Below are 17,182 nucleotides of genomic sequence, written 5' to 3'. Positions count from 1 at the left end.
CATAGTGAGGATTTTACACGTTACTATAGCAACCCCATCCCATGTTAGCTAGGGCTGTTTCATACTCAGAACATATTAAAGTTTCTGATGGAAAACCCATTTACCACCAATGGAAAAAGCAGGATGCAATCGTATGAGACAGACCAGCTGATTCTGTTTATCTCTTTAGTTAAAACAAATAATTAAATACATTATGCAGTTAGATTGATTCTCAATTTGGTGTTTTTTATGCTGAACTTTACTGCAGGGTATATCTGTCAACTTGAATAAAGTTGTACCATTTATTTTAAAATAAAAACTAGATATTTTATTGCATTTAAAAATAACCATGTTTAAGTCACAACAATATATAAAATTATAAACAAAATACAAGCTTGTCTGATCTAAAAAAAGATATTTTTTTTTTTAAAAAAGTGCTCACCACGTACCAGTACCTCAGCTTCAGCTTGAAGTTTTGAGGCAAAACTTGGTAAACACTATATTTAATACAGATTCCATTAAAAGACTGGGCAAACCCCTGTACAGAATTATTGCATGAAAAGCACTGGGACTTTCACTTAGTGGTTTGTGGTCATGTTTTCAGTGTATTGATGTAGCTTAACATCTTGCTGTAACTTCTGTGAGCCTGATAGAAGCTGTTTAGCTTGGTACATTTTGTAAGATATACAAAGTTGCTGCTAAAATCCCATTTAAGAATAAAATGGATTAAGTTCACATTAGTGGCAGCAGGCCATTTCTTTGATACTAATGCTATTGCAAAAGAAAGTCCAGAGGGAAGCTTCCATCTTGCTCCACTTACGGAGTTAGAAAAGCTTCTTTAAGGAAGTGGGACTTTACAGCTGCCCCAAGGGAATGACACCAAAACTGTACAAGTTGCGTTTTCTGCATTTGCTTTCCAATGACGACAGTGAAAAGTTGTTGTTTTTCCACATGGCAGCTGTTGGCCTGGAAATGTTGTCACTAATAGCAATAATACCATCATACCATAATTAACTTGCTCAGTAGTCATGGGGTGTTCAGAACTGTGTTTGCCATTCCACTATTGTACAGTGGAATTGCAAACACAGAAATGTCATCATAAGAAGCAGGCCTGTTACTGCCCATAGTCCAGTAGTATCCATCCTTCTTTCCCCTTGCTTTCTGCACCAGGCACTTGGCTAGTTCTGTAAACCTATAAAAACAAACAATTACTTTGTTATCTCCCAAAGCAGTGATTACCAATCCTAAAGACAGGTGAAGGATGAACTACAGTACTTAAGGCACTGAGAGTTTGGTTTACTCTTCTGGTACTGCTGCCCACACACTACAGCAGAAGCAAACCGCTTCAGCATCCAATTTGAGTCTTGAGTACTGCCAACAGCTCTGGTAAACTACCGTATTTTTCGCTCTATAAGACACACCAGACCACAAGACGCACCTAGTTTTTGGAGGAGGAAAACAAGAAAAAAAATATTCTGAATCTCAGAAGCCAGAACAGCAAGAGGGATCGCTGCGCAGCGAAAGCAGCAATCCCTCTTGCTGTTCTGGCTTCTGGGATAGCTGCGCGGCCTGCATTCGCTCCATAAGACGCACACACATTTCCCCTTACCTTTTAGGAGGGGAAAAGTGAGTCTTATAGAGCAAAAAATACGGTAATTCTCTAGCAAAGCAATCTCAGCTAAATGTAAAAGGAATAGAATTTTGTCAGAGTAACTCTTAGAAGATAAGAAAAGGGTGTTGGTTCAGGCTAGTGGCCCATCTAGTCCAGCACCTTGTTCTCCGTGTCCAACCAAATGACTGGGAAGGCTACAAGCAGGTCAGGAGTACAACACTTCTCTGCCCACCAGCAATTCCTAACAATTTTGAAGACTTGAGACCACACAGGTTAGCTTCTTGTTGCCTTTACCTCTGCTTAAAATGCTTCTCTGTACATCAGTATCAGTTACAGAGAACTTCATTAAGTATGGAAAATGTTCAAAATGTTTGAAAACCAAAACTCTGCTTCTGATTGGCTGCAGGAAGCAGGACGTTCAGCTTCCAAAAATAGTTCGCAAACCGGAACAGTCACTTCCGGGTTTGCGACGTTCGGGAGCTAAGCTGTTTGAAAACCAAGGTACAACTGTATAGGTGATCAAGATAACTCAGCCTAAGAAAAAAAACTCCCTCACAGTAAACATGCCTGGGGGGTGGGTAGAGGCACCCACATGGTCTCTTATACAGATAGAACATACACCTCACAGAGGCTTCATTTTTCAGTGTGCAAAGATGAGCTAGCCACTGCTTCATTCTCATGCAGCTATTTCCTGAACAGCTGAGCAATGAAGAAGATTGTGGGGAGGATTTTCTCTGCTCCCCACATCTTTTCATCAAACAGCTGACTGCAGTTCCTGGTAGGAGGAGCTTGAGAAGAGAGGCTTTGTGGGACAAATCTGGCCCATGGACTGCCATTTCCCTACCACTGCTATGCCAGAACACATGTCAACATAAGCAAAAGCAGAGGTGTGCATATTCAAATATTTTCCAGTGTGTTTCATTCCCCAATTCTTTTAGCACAAATGCTCTTCAAATATTTTCTGCTAACATACCTGTATGGGTCAGATGTGTTCTCCTGGACAAAATTCCTGACAATATGAGCCACATCGTCATTGGACATAACATCCCAAAGGCCGTCAGTTGCCATGATGAGGACATCGCCTTCCTTGATGTTTTGTTTGGCAAAGTCTAATACTTCAACCTAGTCAGAATTGACGAAAAGATACAAGCTTTCTTAACTGCTATCCTCAAACAGCTGGATGTTTGCAGTCTCCCTAGAGAATGGTTTAAATGGGGAGCCTGGAGCCCAGCAACTTGTGCAGAGCCACAGGTCTGCCACGCATGCTTTAAATACATGTCACTACAATAAGGGCATACAAGACAAGGCCTGCTGGATGGGACCAAAGGCTATCTTCTAGCACAGCATTATTTTTTCTCTAATGGGGGAAGCCTGATGTTCCTGAGAAACTTAGATGCATAGTATGGAGGCAATAGCTCTCCCCTGTTGACAAACACATCAGTAGACCCTCAAAGTCAGTATACACATGCATGTCTAATTGGGTTCCTAATGACTAGCTACCCATTCTGTTTAGGGCTGCAGCATTATATGGACCTACGTTTTTTGGGGTGGTTTTTTTAAAAAAATATCAGGCAAAATACTAGAAATAGTGACAAAGCTGAATTATCTTTCCCTGAAGATATTCATATGACCCAGAAAGGGGAAGGAAGCTGAACTACAATGGTAAACCCATGGCTGAAAAGACTTAGTGTGTCCTATCAATTTCCTACCTTTGGGATGCAGGACAGGAAAGGCTTGACTTCAACATCTGTTTCAAGAACTCTCAACTGATGATCTCCCAGGCCTCGTGAAACAGCCAGGGTGCCTAGCAAGCGAGCCTAAAAAAGGATGAGGCATCAAGGAGTGGAAGAATGTCACAAGCATAGAGCCAGTGGTAATTTCAAGTATTTTCAAGTATCAAGTATAAACTTATTTAAAACATTCATCTTTTCAATGTAATATTCACAACAGATCACCATACACATTTAAACACAAAGGACAATGTAATTAAATCTAAAAAAACCAATGTTTCCAGCAGCAGCACACTTCTCAAGAGCCACATAAAAGCCATTAAGCATCAAGAGCTTGGGAATGCAATTTTATTTTTATCTGGTCCCTAAAGATAATCATACTTGACAACATGTAAACTGACAAGGGGACGTTTCATAGCGGAGGCACCACTAACAAGGTAGCTCCACACTGTTGGTATGTATGCAGCTGTGCAATATTTTACATGTTGAGCATGGTTCCAACTATGGAAAGGCAGCATACAACTAAAATTTATGTATGTATGCATGCATAAAAAACAGTATAGGAAGGACACACTGGCTCTTCCCGCCCGCCCCCCCCCTTTTTTTTGCTTGCAAGGGTCCTGCAGGCACACCTGTTTTCCATGTCCATGGATAAGAGGATACTTGAGGTCATCTTTTGCTACCGTCTTGTATCCCCTGAAACGAGAAAGGTCATTTTTGCAGTCCTTCTGTCATACCATGGCCACAATCCAATATGAAGATAAACATGTTCAAACACACTAAATGTAAAACATATTACTCCGTGGCTGCAGTCTTTGTATATAAACGTCCCTTTAATGCAGACATATTAACTTTTCTACTAGCTGCAGTACTCCGTTACACAAGGAGGTTCACAAGGTTGTACAGGAAGCCTGTAGCACAGTTAAGAAAGTAATCAGTGACATCAATCCCAAAGCCATTTCAGAGCACAGGCCTAACAGGTGGGTGGATTCAGAATTGCAGCTCAGATCCCCAGAAAGCACAGAACTGCAGCATTGGAAGGGCCTCATCTAGTCCAACCCTCTGCAATGCAGGGATATGCAGTTGTCCCACAAAGAGATCAAACCTGCAACCCTGGCATTATCAGCACCATACTCTAACCAGAAGCCAGACTACAATTAATTAACACCATTATTGAGCAGCTTCCATCTCACATTTATGTTAAAAAAAATAGCTGCACATTACTGATGGGTTCTTGGGAGCAAGCTTAGGCTTTTCTTCAATCCTTTGAGGGATTGAGAGACAAGAGCAGTGAGACAACCACTGTATCTCAGAATTTGATGTTGTCTCCTCTTGAAAGCCAAACACCTTTCCCCCCTATAATGTAAGCCAGGCATAGGCAAACTTGGACCTCCAGATGTTTTGGGACTCAAACTCCCATCATCCCTAGCCAACAGGACCAGTGGTCAGGGATGATGGGAAATGTAGTCCCAAAACATCTGGAGGGCCGAGTTTGCCTGTGCCTGATGTAAGCCATCCTGCCAGGTTAAGAAAATAGCATGGCTGAAGCAGATAGGCAACTGGAGACCAATAAGGGGGGAGAGATGAAGGACTGCCATGCGGAAAATGGTGGCTGGTACTTTGCTGCTCCAAAGGGCAAGACTAGATTAAGTGTAGGACTGGAGAGTGTAAACAGCAAGGAAGCAGATTTTCAGCTAAAGACTAGAATTATCTTCCTAACAACTAGAGCTATTTGACAGCAAAATAGATTGCCTTGGGAGATTGTAGATGCATTTAAGCAGGGGCTGGGTGGCTGTCAGGTGCTACAGGAGCATCCTGCACTGAGCAGAGTGATGGCCTCCAATGCCCTTTCCAACACAATTCCACCACACAAACACTGCTCATCCAGGGCATCCTCTTATCCAAGCCAAGAGAGGCTTGAGTGACTCACCAGCCTTCCATTGAGTAATCTCGATAAAGGACCTTCTGGCCCACATCATCTCCTCTCAATCTCCTTGGAAACTCAAACCGTATGAATTCATCTGCCAGAAGCTCTGGGTACATGAAAGCCTGCGAAGAAAAAGAACATTCAAAAATACTTAAAGTGGAAGCATCATTTTCAGGGGAATGTGGTAGAGAAAGTGGGGAAACTTGTGTTGCGTATTCTGCCACTGGTAAGTCCCTAATTATCAGTGGCATAATACTCTATTTCTATGGAGAATGGGAATAAAAATCCTTAAATTACTGGTAGAGTATTCTAATTTCAAAATTAAAACAAGGGTCCCAAAACCATAAAAGCAACAGGAATGATATTTGCAGGGAAACCTGTTTCCTTACAGAGACTGCTCCTCACTGGATATGAATAAAGGTCTGGTAAATCACCACTGTTTGTGCAGTCTAATTAACATTATTCTGAATGGCAGAATATAGATGTATTCTATATAAGGCTATACTCAGACACTTAGTACTTCACACCACTTCAGTGCAACACAAAGCAAGAGTAGTAGTGATATCTCAGAATGAATCTGCTGTTCAGGATGACCCTACCACTCATGAGAGATGGGTAGTGCAAGACAGACATGTTGCCATTAGAAAATATGCAGAAAGGTGTGTGTTTTCTTACCAGATGTTGGATTCTCTGCCTCTCTGTTTCTGGAGTGAATTCAGTACTCAGGGGGACAATGCTTTGTTTTCGAACAAGGAGTGCCCTAAATAAAATAATATAAAAACTGAGGTTAACTCTTTCAAGTGGATTTCTCTCATTACATTTTTCAGACATAGGAATAAGTTGACAGGTGTATGTGATTGTTGCTATACAACCAGCTTCTTTAGTAATACAGGAGGTGGGGAAGAAGATCCTTTTTGGGCCAGCCCAAGAACTCAAGATGTGTATGCCACCACCCTACAAGTATACATTTGAAACACCTTTCATCAATATTACAACAAAGAGACTATCTCTCCACAAGCTATGCCTGAAGAGTGGCAAGAAGTTAATCCATAAGGCAGCTGTTAGCTGTCCCAACACTCCGCTCCCGAAGGCAAAAAGTGAAATTTCAATTCTTCTTTAAAAAACATGCTCACAGCATCTTTCTATTTTTCCAAGGAAAAACAGCCACACAGGACCTCCTTTCAGATCAGGACTTCAAAAGTCTGGGAAGAGAGGTTTAACCCTTTTCTCCCTGCACCAGTTTAGCGTTGAAAATCAACACAAAACACACACACCTGTTTCCACGCAAAGGTTCAAACAGGAAACAGAGAAGCGATTTTCATTAGGAACCTGAGGTAGGGAGGAAAGGGTTAAACACCATTCCTGACCCTGATTAAGGCCTCCGGCAGCTGCTTTTTTTCGATTTCAACAAGCATGCTTAATGTAATATATTCAACACTTAACAAAACATCTAATTTTGTTAAACAGAGAAAACTAACATTAACTGAATATCTTTCTTACTCAAGAGACATGAAGAATCCTGCTATATAACTAGGCTAAAAGGACAATGTTGGGTCTCATCCTAGGTTGCATTTGGATGTGAACTCACCTGCTGTCACCTGCGTTTGCCACATAGAGCTTTCCCTGCAAGTAAAGTGCAGCTAGTGCAGTACAACCTCCTGATTGGCCAGTAGCTTCCATCTCCTGACCAATTACATCATCCTGTTGGGGAAAAACATCTGATGATGATGCAATGCAGGTGCCGTATTTCTCAGCAAAGTCTGAAATCTAACTTTAAGACCACCGTCAGATAACTAATCACCCGGACACTCAAGTCAGTTCAAACAAACACATGCCACTTTCTTTTCATGCGATTATGCTTTCACATACATGATCGTGCAGCAAACGTTTCTTGTGAATTGGCAGCTTACATGGGAACAGATATGTCATAGTAAACTTTATATACCAAGCAGAAATGCATAGGGTACTAAGTCTGCATCGGCACAACATTTGACAATGAGTCATGGCATAAACAACCTCATCAGCAGAAACTTCCAAGGGCTGAGGCAGCTGGTTTGCCTGGCTGTGAAAACAACAGGATCTTGAGCAAGATTTGCACCAACGGCCATCTGTGACTTAAGGAGCCTTAACCCTCTCGGAGACAATAAAGGGGGAAACAAAGTCACTCACACATTCCTGGAAGGCCTTCTCCAGTGCTCCAATGACCACATCCTCCTGCCGAATTTGTTTTTCTTCCACGAACTGTGGGTCACTTTGGCAAACGCACTGCCCACTGAGGTGCATCGGGGGACGGTCTTGAGTGATGCCTTCCACCACATCCTCCAATTTCTGCTTGATGCAACAGTGCAAGTAGTTGGAGGCCAAGATAGAGGCTTCTGGTCCACCATGACCATCAAACAGTGCCCAGTAGTGGCCAGTCAGATACTGAAAGTCAAAGCATTGAGACTTTTACCACCATTTAGTACACTCTTCCATGCTGTTGCCAGAACATCTGGGGGTGCAGCAGGCTGCATGTTTGCTTTGTATGTGGGAGCCAGACTCACAATTCTCACTTAAGCAAGTCACCAATCACTCAACCTCACCTGCTTCAGTGTTGTGAGCATTAGAATTATAAACCACTCTATAGTCTGAAAACTGAAGCAGACCGGTGTGTGCTTCAGGAATCGATTCATATTATTATTAAAACATTCTAAAACACAACCCTCACATCTGCTTGTTAGGAACTTTGGACAGAAATTCATTCACACAAGAGCAAGCATTTCCTCTTTTGCTGTAAGCCACAATTATACAGTGGTACCTCGGGTTAATAACTTAATTCATCCTGGAGGTCCGTTCTTAACCTCAAACTGTTCTTAACCTGAGGCACGACTTTAGCTAATGAGGCCTCCTGCTGCTGCTGCTGCTGCTGCACTGCCGGTGTGCAATTTCTGTTCTCATCCTGAAGCAAAGTTCTTAACCCGAGGTACTATTTCTGGGTTAGCGGAGTCTGTAACCTGAAGCGTCTGTAACCCGAGGTACCACTGTACTCCAAAGTGTACCATAGAATCTGCTAGTTCCACAAGGGCATCAGCTGCCCACTCTCTGACGTACAAACTTCCTCTATATTCCAAGTTTTACTCTGAGCTTTGCTGTTGTTGTTCTTTCCTTTATCTAAATGGATTTGCCAGGCGGATACAAACCTGCAGCTCATGCCTTTCATGGGATTCTCAGAATGTTGAATGAGGAATTGAAGAACAAACCAAGCCATTCAGCGTATGCCGCAAGAGGAATAGGAAGAAGCCCTAATTGTTTAGAAATACTTGTGCTTCACTCATACTGACCCCACATGACTATGGTCCAGAAATAATTAGCCGACTGAATGGAAGCCAGATAGTTATAAATGGGAGAGAATGTCATACTTGTGAGAGCAAAACAGTTAGCAAAAGCCACTTAAGACAAAGCTAGGAGCTAGATAGACATAGCTGCCACTTTTAATGGGTACTGCACCTGGCACCTCTCTGTCTGTGAACTGTGAAAAGATCTGCAGTCCAAAGAGGAAAAGAAGAAATATGTTGTTGTGACCTTTACCTCTGATGAATGCAAATAAATGACACAACCTCCATTTTCCACAATGTAAGAATGCCTACCATGACATCTGACTGGATGTGAATATAGCATTCTGTAATCACTCAAAATATCTTACTAGATATAATGATTATGTAAGTCCTGTTTCAATTTTCTGACTGACAATAGTTAAATTAGTAAGTTGGCCACTATGGAACTGCTCTCCGCCACAGCCTCTTCCTGCTCACTAAACCCTGTTGCCTCTTCAGCTTCTGGAACCTCCTTCTCCCTCTGACCACTCGTCATCCCACCACCAATCCCTGGGTTCGGAGCCTTCTTTCCTTGGGGGTTCCCCACTTGGTGTCACCCACCTTTTCTCTGTTTCCAGCCAGTCCATGACAGCCACTATACTGAATATGGAATCTCCGTAAATCATCTTAAGACGTTACAAAGTTGGGGACAAATATAACTGCCAAGCAATTAAACTCATGCACTCTGTATATGTTCAGAGACATTCACCTATAGACCTATTCACCTATGAAGTTTCAGAAGTGAATCAAAACAGGTTCTGCCATAGGCTGAGCCTTGGTAAGTCCTGGCTCTAATTAATCCCTGCTGTAGACGGAAACGCTACATCTGAACTCACCTCAGTAGTGCACAGAATCAGCCACTCCTGGTCCTCTTCTTTGCCATGTTCCCTCTTTCTGATAGAGATATGACAGCATGTTGCTTGGTCTTCATTGAATTCTGATTTTTCTGCGTTGATGGTTCTGATGGCACAAGAAACAAAATCACTAGAATAACTGAAGCAATTCCATTTTATTAGGTCCAATGTAATTGAAAACTAGCGATTTTATGGTTGATGACATAATTGACTTCAAATGACACCCTGCAGGTGCCAAGAAGCTGAGTAGTCTTGGAGCCTAAAAGCAGGATGCAACCTGTTTTATCAGACCTTATAAGATACTGGTGAGTAGGAGAGTACACCCAAATCACCAAGACTGAGAATCTATAGAAATCCAAGCTGCAGGCCTTTAGTTCAGGGCTAGCAGACATAATCCTAGAGCAAGCAAGTGCCACAGTCATTCATAAGGCCTTTGAGAAAACAGTGAGAAGTGGTGTGATAGGAAATACCTGCATATTGCACGTGGTTATGGAGAAAGGGCAGCAGCCCAGCTATGCAGGGAGTAGGTCTCCCTTTACACTCTGGGTCCTCTACGTTTATTCTAGGGGCTCCACGTTTTTTCTGTAGGTGCTGAACTGGGTGCCTTTCCTGTCGCCTTTCCTCTGTTCCAAGCACAGGGGCACCGCAAGAATATAATTTAGCCACAGAATCCCCATTAATCCGATTCATTATGGCCTGGGGTGCCTTGAATGATGGTCAGGGGTGCCGCAAGCAACACTGGCCTCTGTCCCTCTTTACTTCCCTCCCTCCTTGGATGCCCTCTCACGTCTATGTCTCCATCAGGCTGCTAAGGCTGAGGGCATCCTCTTCCCAGCCCCTGGGGGGCAGCACGAGGAGACACCTCTCTTTGAGGTGGGGGGCATCTCAGAAACCAGGGGCAGTGGTGGAAGCTACCCAGAGGACTCCCAAAAAGAAGGGAGCGGAGCCTGAGGGAACACTCCACAAGGCTTGGAGTGTGTTTCCCCAGAGAGGAGCCACAGAGCAAATGTTGTTGGTCAAGGGAGCCATGGACTCAAAAAGGTTGAAAACCTCTGCATTATGGAGATAATGACTTAGCACAGGAAATGGCTGACGTTCTAAATGTTCTTTCCTCTTTCTGAGCAAAAAGTGTCCTCTTTCAAAAGATATTGCCCCACTGACTGACTCAACATTCACCCACACCAAGAGGCAAGACTTGCTATTTTGCCGTACTCTTGTTATGTAGCATAATCTATTGCAGCAGTGGGTCAACATAGTTTCAACATTAATTTTATTGATTTATTTTATTAGATTCCTACAACGTATTATTTTAACATTATACACACACACACACACACACACACACACACACACACACACAATAAAGTATTGCACCCTAGCCCAGAATAAGTTAAGTTTAAGCACTGCATCCAAAATTACACCTAAATAATATAATATTCCTATCTCGGACTACCATTTGTATGGAGTGTGATAGAAACTTTATGCCAGGCTTCCTCAAACTCAGCCCTCCAGATGTTTTTGGCCTACAACTCCCATGATCCCTAGCTAGCAGGACCAGTGGTCAGGGATGATGGGAACTGTAGTCGCAAAACATCTGGAGGGCCAAGTTTGAGGAAGCCTGCTTTATGCTAAGGAAGTTTTATAATGTGATGGGAATACTCTGTTTTCGTTTTTGGTCATGTACATATTAAAGCTGTATCATAGCCTTTGGCTAATACAATAAACTTATGGAAAAAGATGTACTAATCAGTTGCAAAGGACTCTATGCATCAAACCATGTGCCAATTTTATTAGTAATTTTTTTCACAACTGCTTTTTGGCTTACTTTAGTGTACCAGATATCAAAGAAGCACCCTCCAAATTCTTCCAGTATCTTATTATTAGGAGTTTGCCCACTAGTAAAAGAGAACTTGTTAGGGTTTCTGAACTGTAAGTTAGCGTTATTTTTCATAAAAAGATATTACAGTCAAACATAACTATGCCTGCTGCTAGTGGTGCATGGAGGGTAAGAACCACAGAGTTATATTGCTAGACAGACTCAGGTCATGCCCCTTCTCCTTGCAGAGGAAGTGAAACCTTTCTACTTCCTCTCTCTCTCTCTCAGCATCATGTAATAAACCAGAACAAACATGCTTAAGCTAGCTCTAAGCTTGGAACAAGTGTCTGAAGCTATCTTACTGCATTTTCCACCCAATTTAGCATATATTATCGTTGCTGCTGCATGAAACAATGCAGACCTTGAATCAGTAAGTAAACATTTTAAACTTACTTAACAGTTTGTGTCTGCTCATTGCAAATTCAAATATTTAATTTATTCCCACAAAAAGACTGAGCACGTTTAGAGGTGTTTTGTCCAGGAACTGCTTTTATTTCACCAAATATTTCCTCCAAGAACTCTCCCGCATATCCACTGCATATGTTGAATAAAACCTAACACTGCACATCCTCTCCAACAGCTTGGTGAATAGGAGGAGCTAATATGGCCTAAACATATAGGGAAGAGATACCATTTTTGCAGTATTTTAAGTGCTACCTATTTTGTCAAGGTCAGTAAAGATTTTCTGGCACACTGAAGTCCAGTCATATTGATTGACAGTAATAGTACAATCTTTTCCCTGCCCGCTGCATAGCAGTTCCCCAAATTGTCTGGAAAGCAGCAGAAACAACTAAAAATTTGTCTGGCCCTAATACATTAAGGAGGTGGGTGGGCTAAAACATTTTCATTTGTTTTGGTCCAATATCACTGAGGCAGCTCCTGCAACAAGGAAGCTCTTGTTTCTATTCCTACAACTACACTAAGCTCAACATAAGCAACTTGCCTTCTTTCTTTCATGCTGAAAGCAGTTTTTGTCAGTCACATGGTGTTGCTTCTTTATTTTCTGAAAGTGTTTGTTCATATAGAGTTAGAAAACCTGCTGTGTTTGGTCCCCCCCCCCCGCCCCCTTGAGGATTTGTTGACCTCACAGAATGCAATTCATCTGAAGAGTTCAGTCTGAGGACAGGTTTATAAGTTCAACAGGCAGAGAACATAAGATTTCCTGTAGCTTTAGGCAAACAAATCATTAAGAAAAAAAGAGGCACTTGATACAATGGCCTCAGTTTCAGTTTCAACCTCAAATTCAATGTGTTTTTCTACGTGCAGAGCAGTGTTTCTCAACCAGGTGGTAGGGGCATGAATATTTTTTAAAAGTACATTAGAAGTAAAACATTAACAATCTTAAAATATAAAAACATGAAGTATTATGTTCAGAAGGTGAGAAGATCATATGCAGTGTATTACACGATGTGCACGTCATCAGGAGTGCACAATAGTTTGGCGTTCTCTCATGACCAGTGTAGTGCACAATATACCTCACTGAGCAGTTCACTGTGCATGGTGCAGTTAATTAGTCATGTGTTTATTTGTGCTGTTTATTTCCTTTACTCTTGGGAAATTGAACATTTATTTACTTATTAATTGGGTTCCTTGGAGGAATGGTGGAATAATAATATGATACGATATAATATGATATTATATACAGTCATGCCTTGGGTTGAATGTGTTTCAGGTTGAGTGCTTTCGGGTTGCGCTCCGCGGCAACCCAGAAGTAACAGAGCGCATTACTTATGGGTTTCGCCGCTCGTGCATGCACAGATGCTCAAAATGACGTCACGTGCATGTGCGGAAGCGGCAAAACGCCGCGCGCGCAGATGCGCTGTTGCATCTTACGTTCTATTCAGGATGCGAACGGGGCTCCAAAACGGATCCCGTTCGCATCCCGAGGTACCACTGTAATATAATATAATATAATATAATATAATATAATATAATATAATATAATATAATGTAATAACAACCTCTGAGAAGTTTACAATAAGACACCATATGCTACTGCTATTACATAGCAAATATTCCTGAATTAAAGGCAGGTGTGTTGCAATGAGCAAGCAGGAGAACATGGTATTAGTGTTCTTGGAATCTGGCAACCCTGTAAAGAATTTGACCTTTTTCATAAAAGCCAAGGAGTACACTCTTTCAGCACATTCAATGCCCGATATTTCATCAACGGAAACCTCCCCCCCCTTTTTTCGAGTACTGCACTTGCAATCTTCCAATCCGCCCACCCAAAAAAAGGAAGACAATTTCAGCTGGGTATGAGATGGAGAGATCCAGGAAGTGAGTCAGCCCAGAGAACTATGACTATTAATGTATTGATCCCAGTTGGCTTTGCTCACTAAACTCCTCCATCTCCTAGTTAGGCCTTGCAGTCTGACCAGCCCAGGAGTCTCTGAGCTTATGCTGTAGCTGCATTAAAATTGAGGGAAGGGTTGCAGAAAGAAATGCATTTATATTTTGTTCAGTAATAGTGGTTACAATATTATTAAAATTATCTTCAATAAGAGCCTGTTTCTCTTTGGTTCTGGTTTTGTCATAATTTGTTGCATTATAATGTTACTGCTTTGCATTTTATATTCAAGAACAAAATAATATAATCTCTTATGCAATGAACACGTTACTGCAAGAACTTGGATATTCAATATTTGAAAATATACCAGCAGTCCATACTAACATCTGTGCTTCAAAATTTTGCTTTATAATTGAAAATGAGTGGGGATTGGTTTCATAAACCTATCTTCACTGGGCTCTGTGTATCAGATGCCATTTGGGTATTTCAAGCTTTTTATGGTAAGAAAAGCATCCAGAAAACCAAGAAAGTCCCAGTGGTAGGAAAGAATGAGGAAGAAACTCCAGCTGCTTTTAAAAAACTGGAGTTTGTTATTCTTACTAATAGAACAAGAACTGAGAAAACCCTTCTGTCCTCTCCTGTTGATATCATCTGTTGAGTGAAATGAGAACTTGCACTAGTATTTGGATGTGCTCAGACTTAGTTCTCTTCAATAGCTTTTATTTAGTCAGGTGATGTAAAAGATTAATCTTCAGGACTTGCACAATAACATCAGTTTCGGACAGCTGGCATAACTTGTGTGTGTATCAATGGCACTAACAACTTCTGCTGGGAATACATATAAGCAGTGATCAGTCCTGTGCTGCTGCATGGAAAACCATTTCCATAACTAAACAGTGTTTACGTAACACAGTAGGGAAGGATGTATTAATGTTAAATAAAGTTGTTAGACTGCTAATAGGGCTTACTTATCATGGCTGTTAAATATATAATTAAGTACCACAGACCACTTTCATTTTTCTTTACAGATTAATCTCCAGATTCAATGCTGTGTCCCCCATCTCCTCCATAAATCATAGGTCTTAGTGTTCATTTACAATTGTTGCTGTGATGGGTTTATTTACTGCTGGTGATAACTGGCTACTGTGATGGGAGAGTTTGTTTTGCTGGACAGGTTGGGTCCCCAAGTGCTTTCTTTTTCTTTTTCCCTGCGAGCAAACAGTTAATGAATGGCAGCCTCTGATTGGTCGGGGTTCCAGGAGGGGGAGTTGAAAAGGAGAGGATTTTGAGAGACAGTTTGTAGGTTGGGAGAATAGGGAGTGAGATAGGGAGTGAGAGGAGAGAGAGTTGGTTCTGGGTAGAAACATCCACTCTGAGGAATATATCACAAGCTAGAGAAAGGAATCTCTGCGCTTAGTGTGAAGCAGAGTGTGTGGTGTCCTGAAAGAGGCCAGGAATTAACTGGGAGGCTGAGCCAGGAGAAGTAGAAGCTGGAAAGATACAGCCTACTTAGGTCTCATTCCAGTCAGGAGGGGAGAGATTCTTCTACAAAAAGAGAAGACTCCCAAACCAGTTAAGAGGGGTGTGATGATCCCTTGGGTCTGTTACTTGGAGTACCTCAGGAGTAGGGTTGTCTAAGAGGTGTGTAACTGACAGGAAGTACCACTTTGTTTAAGAACCAAAGTATTAAGCGGCAACAGCTGTGCAACAACTGAGAAAGAACTGAAGTGAAATAGCATTATATTCTGAAGTATCCTATGTTTTACCCACTTGTGTCATAAACTTTCTTTGTTTAATAAAATCTTTATTGTTTATTTGATCAAATCCTGCCTGAGACTCCAAATTATTAAGTTTTCCCTCCCACAAGGTCCCCACAAGATAATCTGGGGTAGTTTGTAGAAATTCGTGGAATTCGTGTTCTGTGAGGTGGGTGCACTATATTTAAGTGAGGGCGGGCCCAACGGTGCCAGGGGGGAAAGTGTTGTTGTGCCTGTCGCAGCTACTAGCATGAATGCTCCTTACTAATACCGTTCCTCTCTCACCTGTAAAATGCAAATACTGCATTAAAAGCACTTCGCAGTCACACCTCTAAGTTTGCCAGAAGTTCTAGAATGGACTGTATAAGTACAGATACTGAACCAGGGCCAAGAACAAATTTCACCCTAAAGCATAGAGGTCAATTCAGCCATGTATGTGCCACTGATTTTACTGGGGAGTTAAATCCCTTCAGCTGAACTCAATAGGACTTCAGGTGCTTCACTTTAGCAGAATCCTGCCCACAAAGTCAAAGCATTAAAGGAAGGAGGGTGCTTGTAGGCACTAGGTCACGCCATTTAGGTTGTTATTCCCTTATCATGGTCTGTGGTATTACTACATTGGTACAAGAAGGGGGAAGCGAACTGCTTATTTCTCACTTGCCTTTCTATCCATTCTGTGCGACAGGATGGATGCTGCTGGCGTCAAAGCACCACTGTGTCGGGAGAAACCAGTCTTGCCACACATTTCCTTGCCATACAACTATTAAAAGTACAAATGTTCTCTTTGATAGAGAATCAAGCAATCCAAAGCAGCCCCACATTGCACCATTGTGGTTTACAATCTCTTGCTGTACCACTTACAGCCAGGAACATGCATGTTATGCTGAGGTGGTTGCTATCTGTACCTACCTTACAGACTGTGCATTATTGTAACTTGTAATAACCTTACAATATTGCCCAGAACAAAGGCTACAAAATTATGATTTAACCAAAGCGGTCCAGCCCATCACTAAGAGTGAGTCGTGGCAAAATAGTGAGAGAGGGACTTGAACCAGGGAACCCAGATGTAAGACTAGGAAAAAAACATTTTAAAATTTCAAAACAGCATCAGATTTCTCGATCTCCTTGATACTACAGGGACAAACAGAAATGTGCGGGCCAGGTCTCACTCTCAGCCAACAGGGGCGTCTGCACACGTGTGCGTGAAAAATAAATGCACTAAACTGGGCAAGCAGGATTATCGTGCCATTTTTTTAAAAGTCCTGGCTTTTTAAGCTCTATAGGGTTACTTGCTGCTTTTGCACACCTCTAGGCGTAACCTCCAGCTGCTGCCGATTTGGCATGGTAGTCCTCAAGAGGTGTTTGTTTGTTTAAAGTTTATTTTTAAGCCACTGCTTTGCAAGAGGTATCCCCAAATCATGCGCCCCGGCCGCCCACTTACTCTGCATAGCCCGCGTTCCACTGGAGGGGCTTGTCTCGCGGCGGGCAGGCGACGGGGCGCTTGCCAGGCTGCCTCTCCCCGGCCGAGGCAGCTCCGCGCAGGAGTTTGGGCCGCCTGTACGGCAACCGGGGGAGCTGCGGCTGTGGCCGTGTGCCTCCTTCCTCCGTTGGCCGCTGCTGCTGCTGCTGAGGAGCGCCTTTCCCTCGGCTCGCCGCGCTCAAGAAGCGCCTCTTGAACCAGTCCGAAGACATGAAGCGAAAGGGACGAGAGGTCCGCTCCCTCGCCTCTCCCGCAGCCAACTGAGAAGCCCAGCGCTGCTCTAGATCCAGGGAGCCGTTCCCGCAGCCAATGGGCGTCGCGCTC

General features: G+C 42.5%; 1 protein-coding gene across 1 annotated transcript; it reads right to left on the bottom strand.

The window, feature by feature from the left end:
• Positions 1-280: 280 nt before the first annotated feature.
• On the bottom strand, positions 281-17,161 carry PPM1M (protein phosphatase, Mg2+/Mn2+ dependent 1M). Its single transcript, XM_083603459.1, has 10 exons — positions 16,820-17,161; positions 9,438-9,561; positions 7,418-7,672; positions 6,837-6,949; positions 5,924-6,008; positions 5,252-5,370; positions 3,954-4,017; positions 3,301-3,408; positions 2,565-2,713; positions 281-1,171 (listed from the first exon to the last, which is right to left on the bottom strand). Exons 1-10 carry the CDS (start codon positions 17,068-17,070, stop codon positions 1,006-1,008), a joined length of 1,434 nt encoding a protein of 477 aa, XP_083459585.1. The 5' UTR covers positions 17,071-17,161; the 3' UTR covers positions 281-1,005.
• Positions 17,162-17,182: the final 21 nt, after the last annotated feature.

Source organism: Podarcis filfolensis (assembly GCF_964270895.1).
Source record: "Podarcis filfolensis genome assembly, chromosome: 2".
Lineage (NCBI taxonomy): Eukaryota > Metazoa > Chordata > Lepidosauria > Squamata > Lacertidae > Podarcis > Podarcis filfolensis.
The sequence above is the reverse complement of the archived record's forward strand: the minus strand, read 5'-3'. Positions and strand labels throughout refer to the sequence as shown.

Excerpts from the sequence above, each read along its gene's own strand:
- PPM1M (XM_083603459.1), bottom strand. The coding sequence starts at position 17,070 with ATGTCTTCGGACTGGTTCAAGAGGCGCTTCTTGAGCGCGGCGAGCCGA. Across the intron at positions 5,371-5,923 it reads GGCAGAGAATCCAACATCTG|GCTTTCATGTACCCAGAGCT; the intron begins GTAAGAAAACAC and ends TTTTCTTCGCAG. Across the intron at positions 2,714-3,300 it reads TCCTGTCCTGCATCCCAAAG|GTTGAAGTATTAGACTTTGC; the intron begins GTAGGAAATTGA and ends AATTCTGACTAG.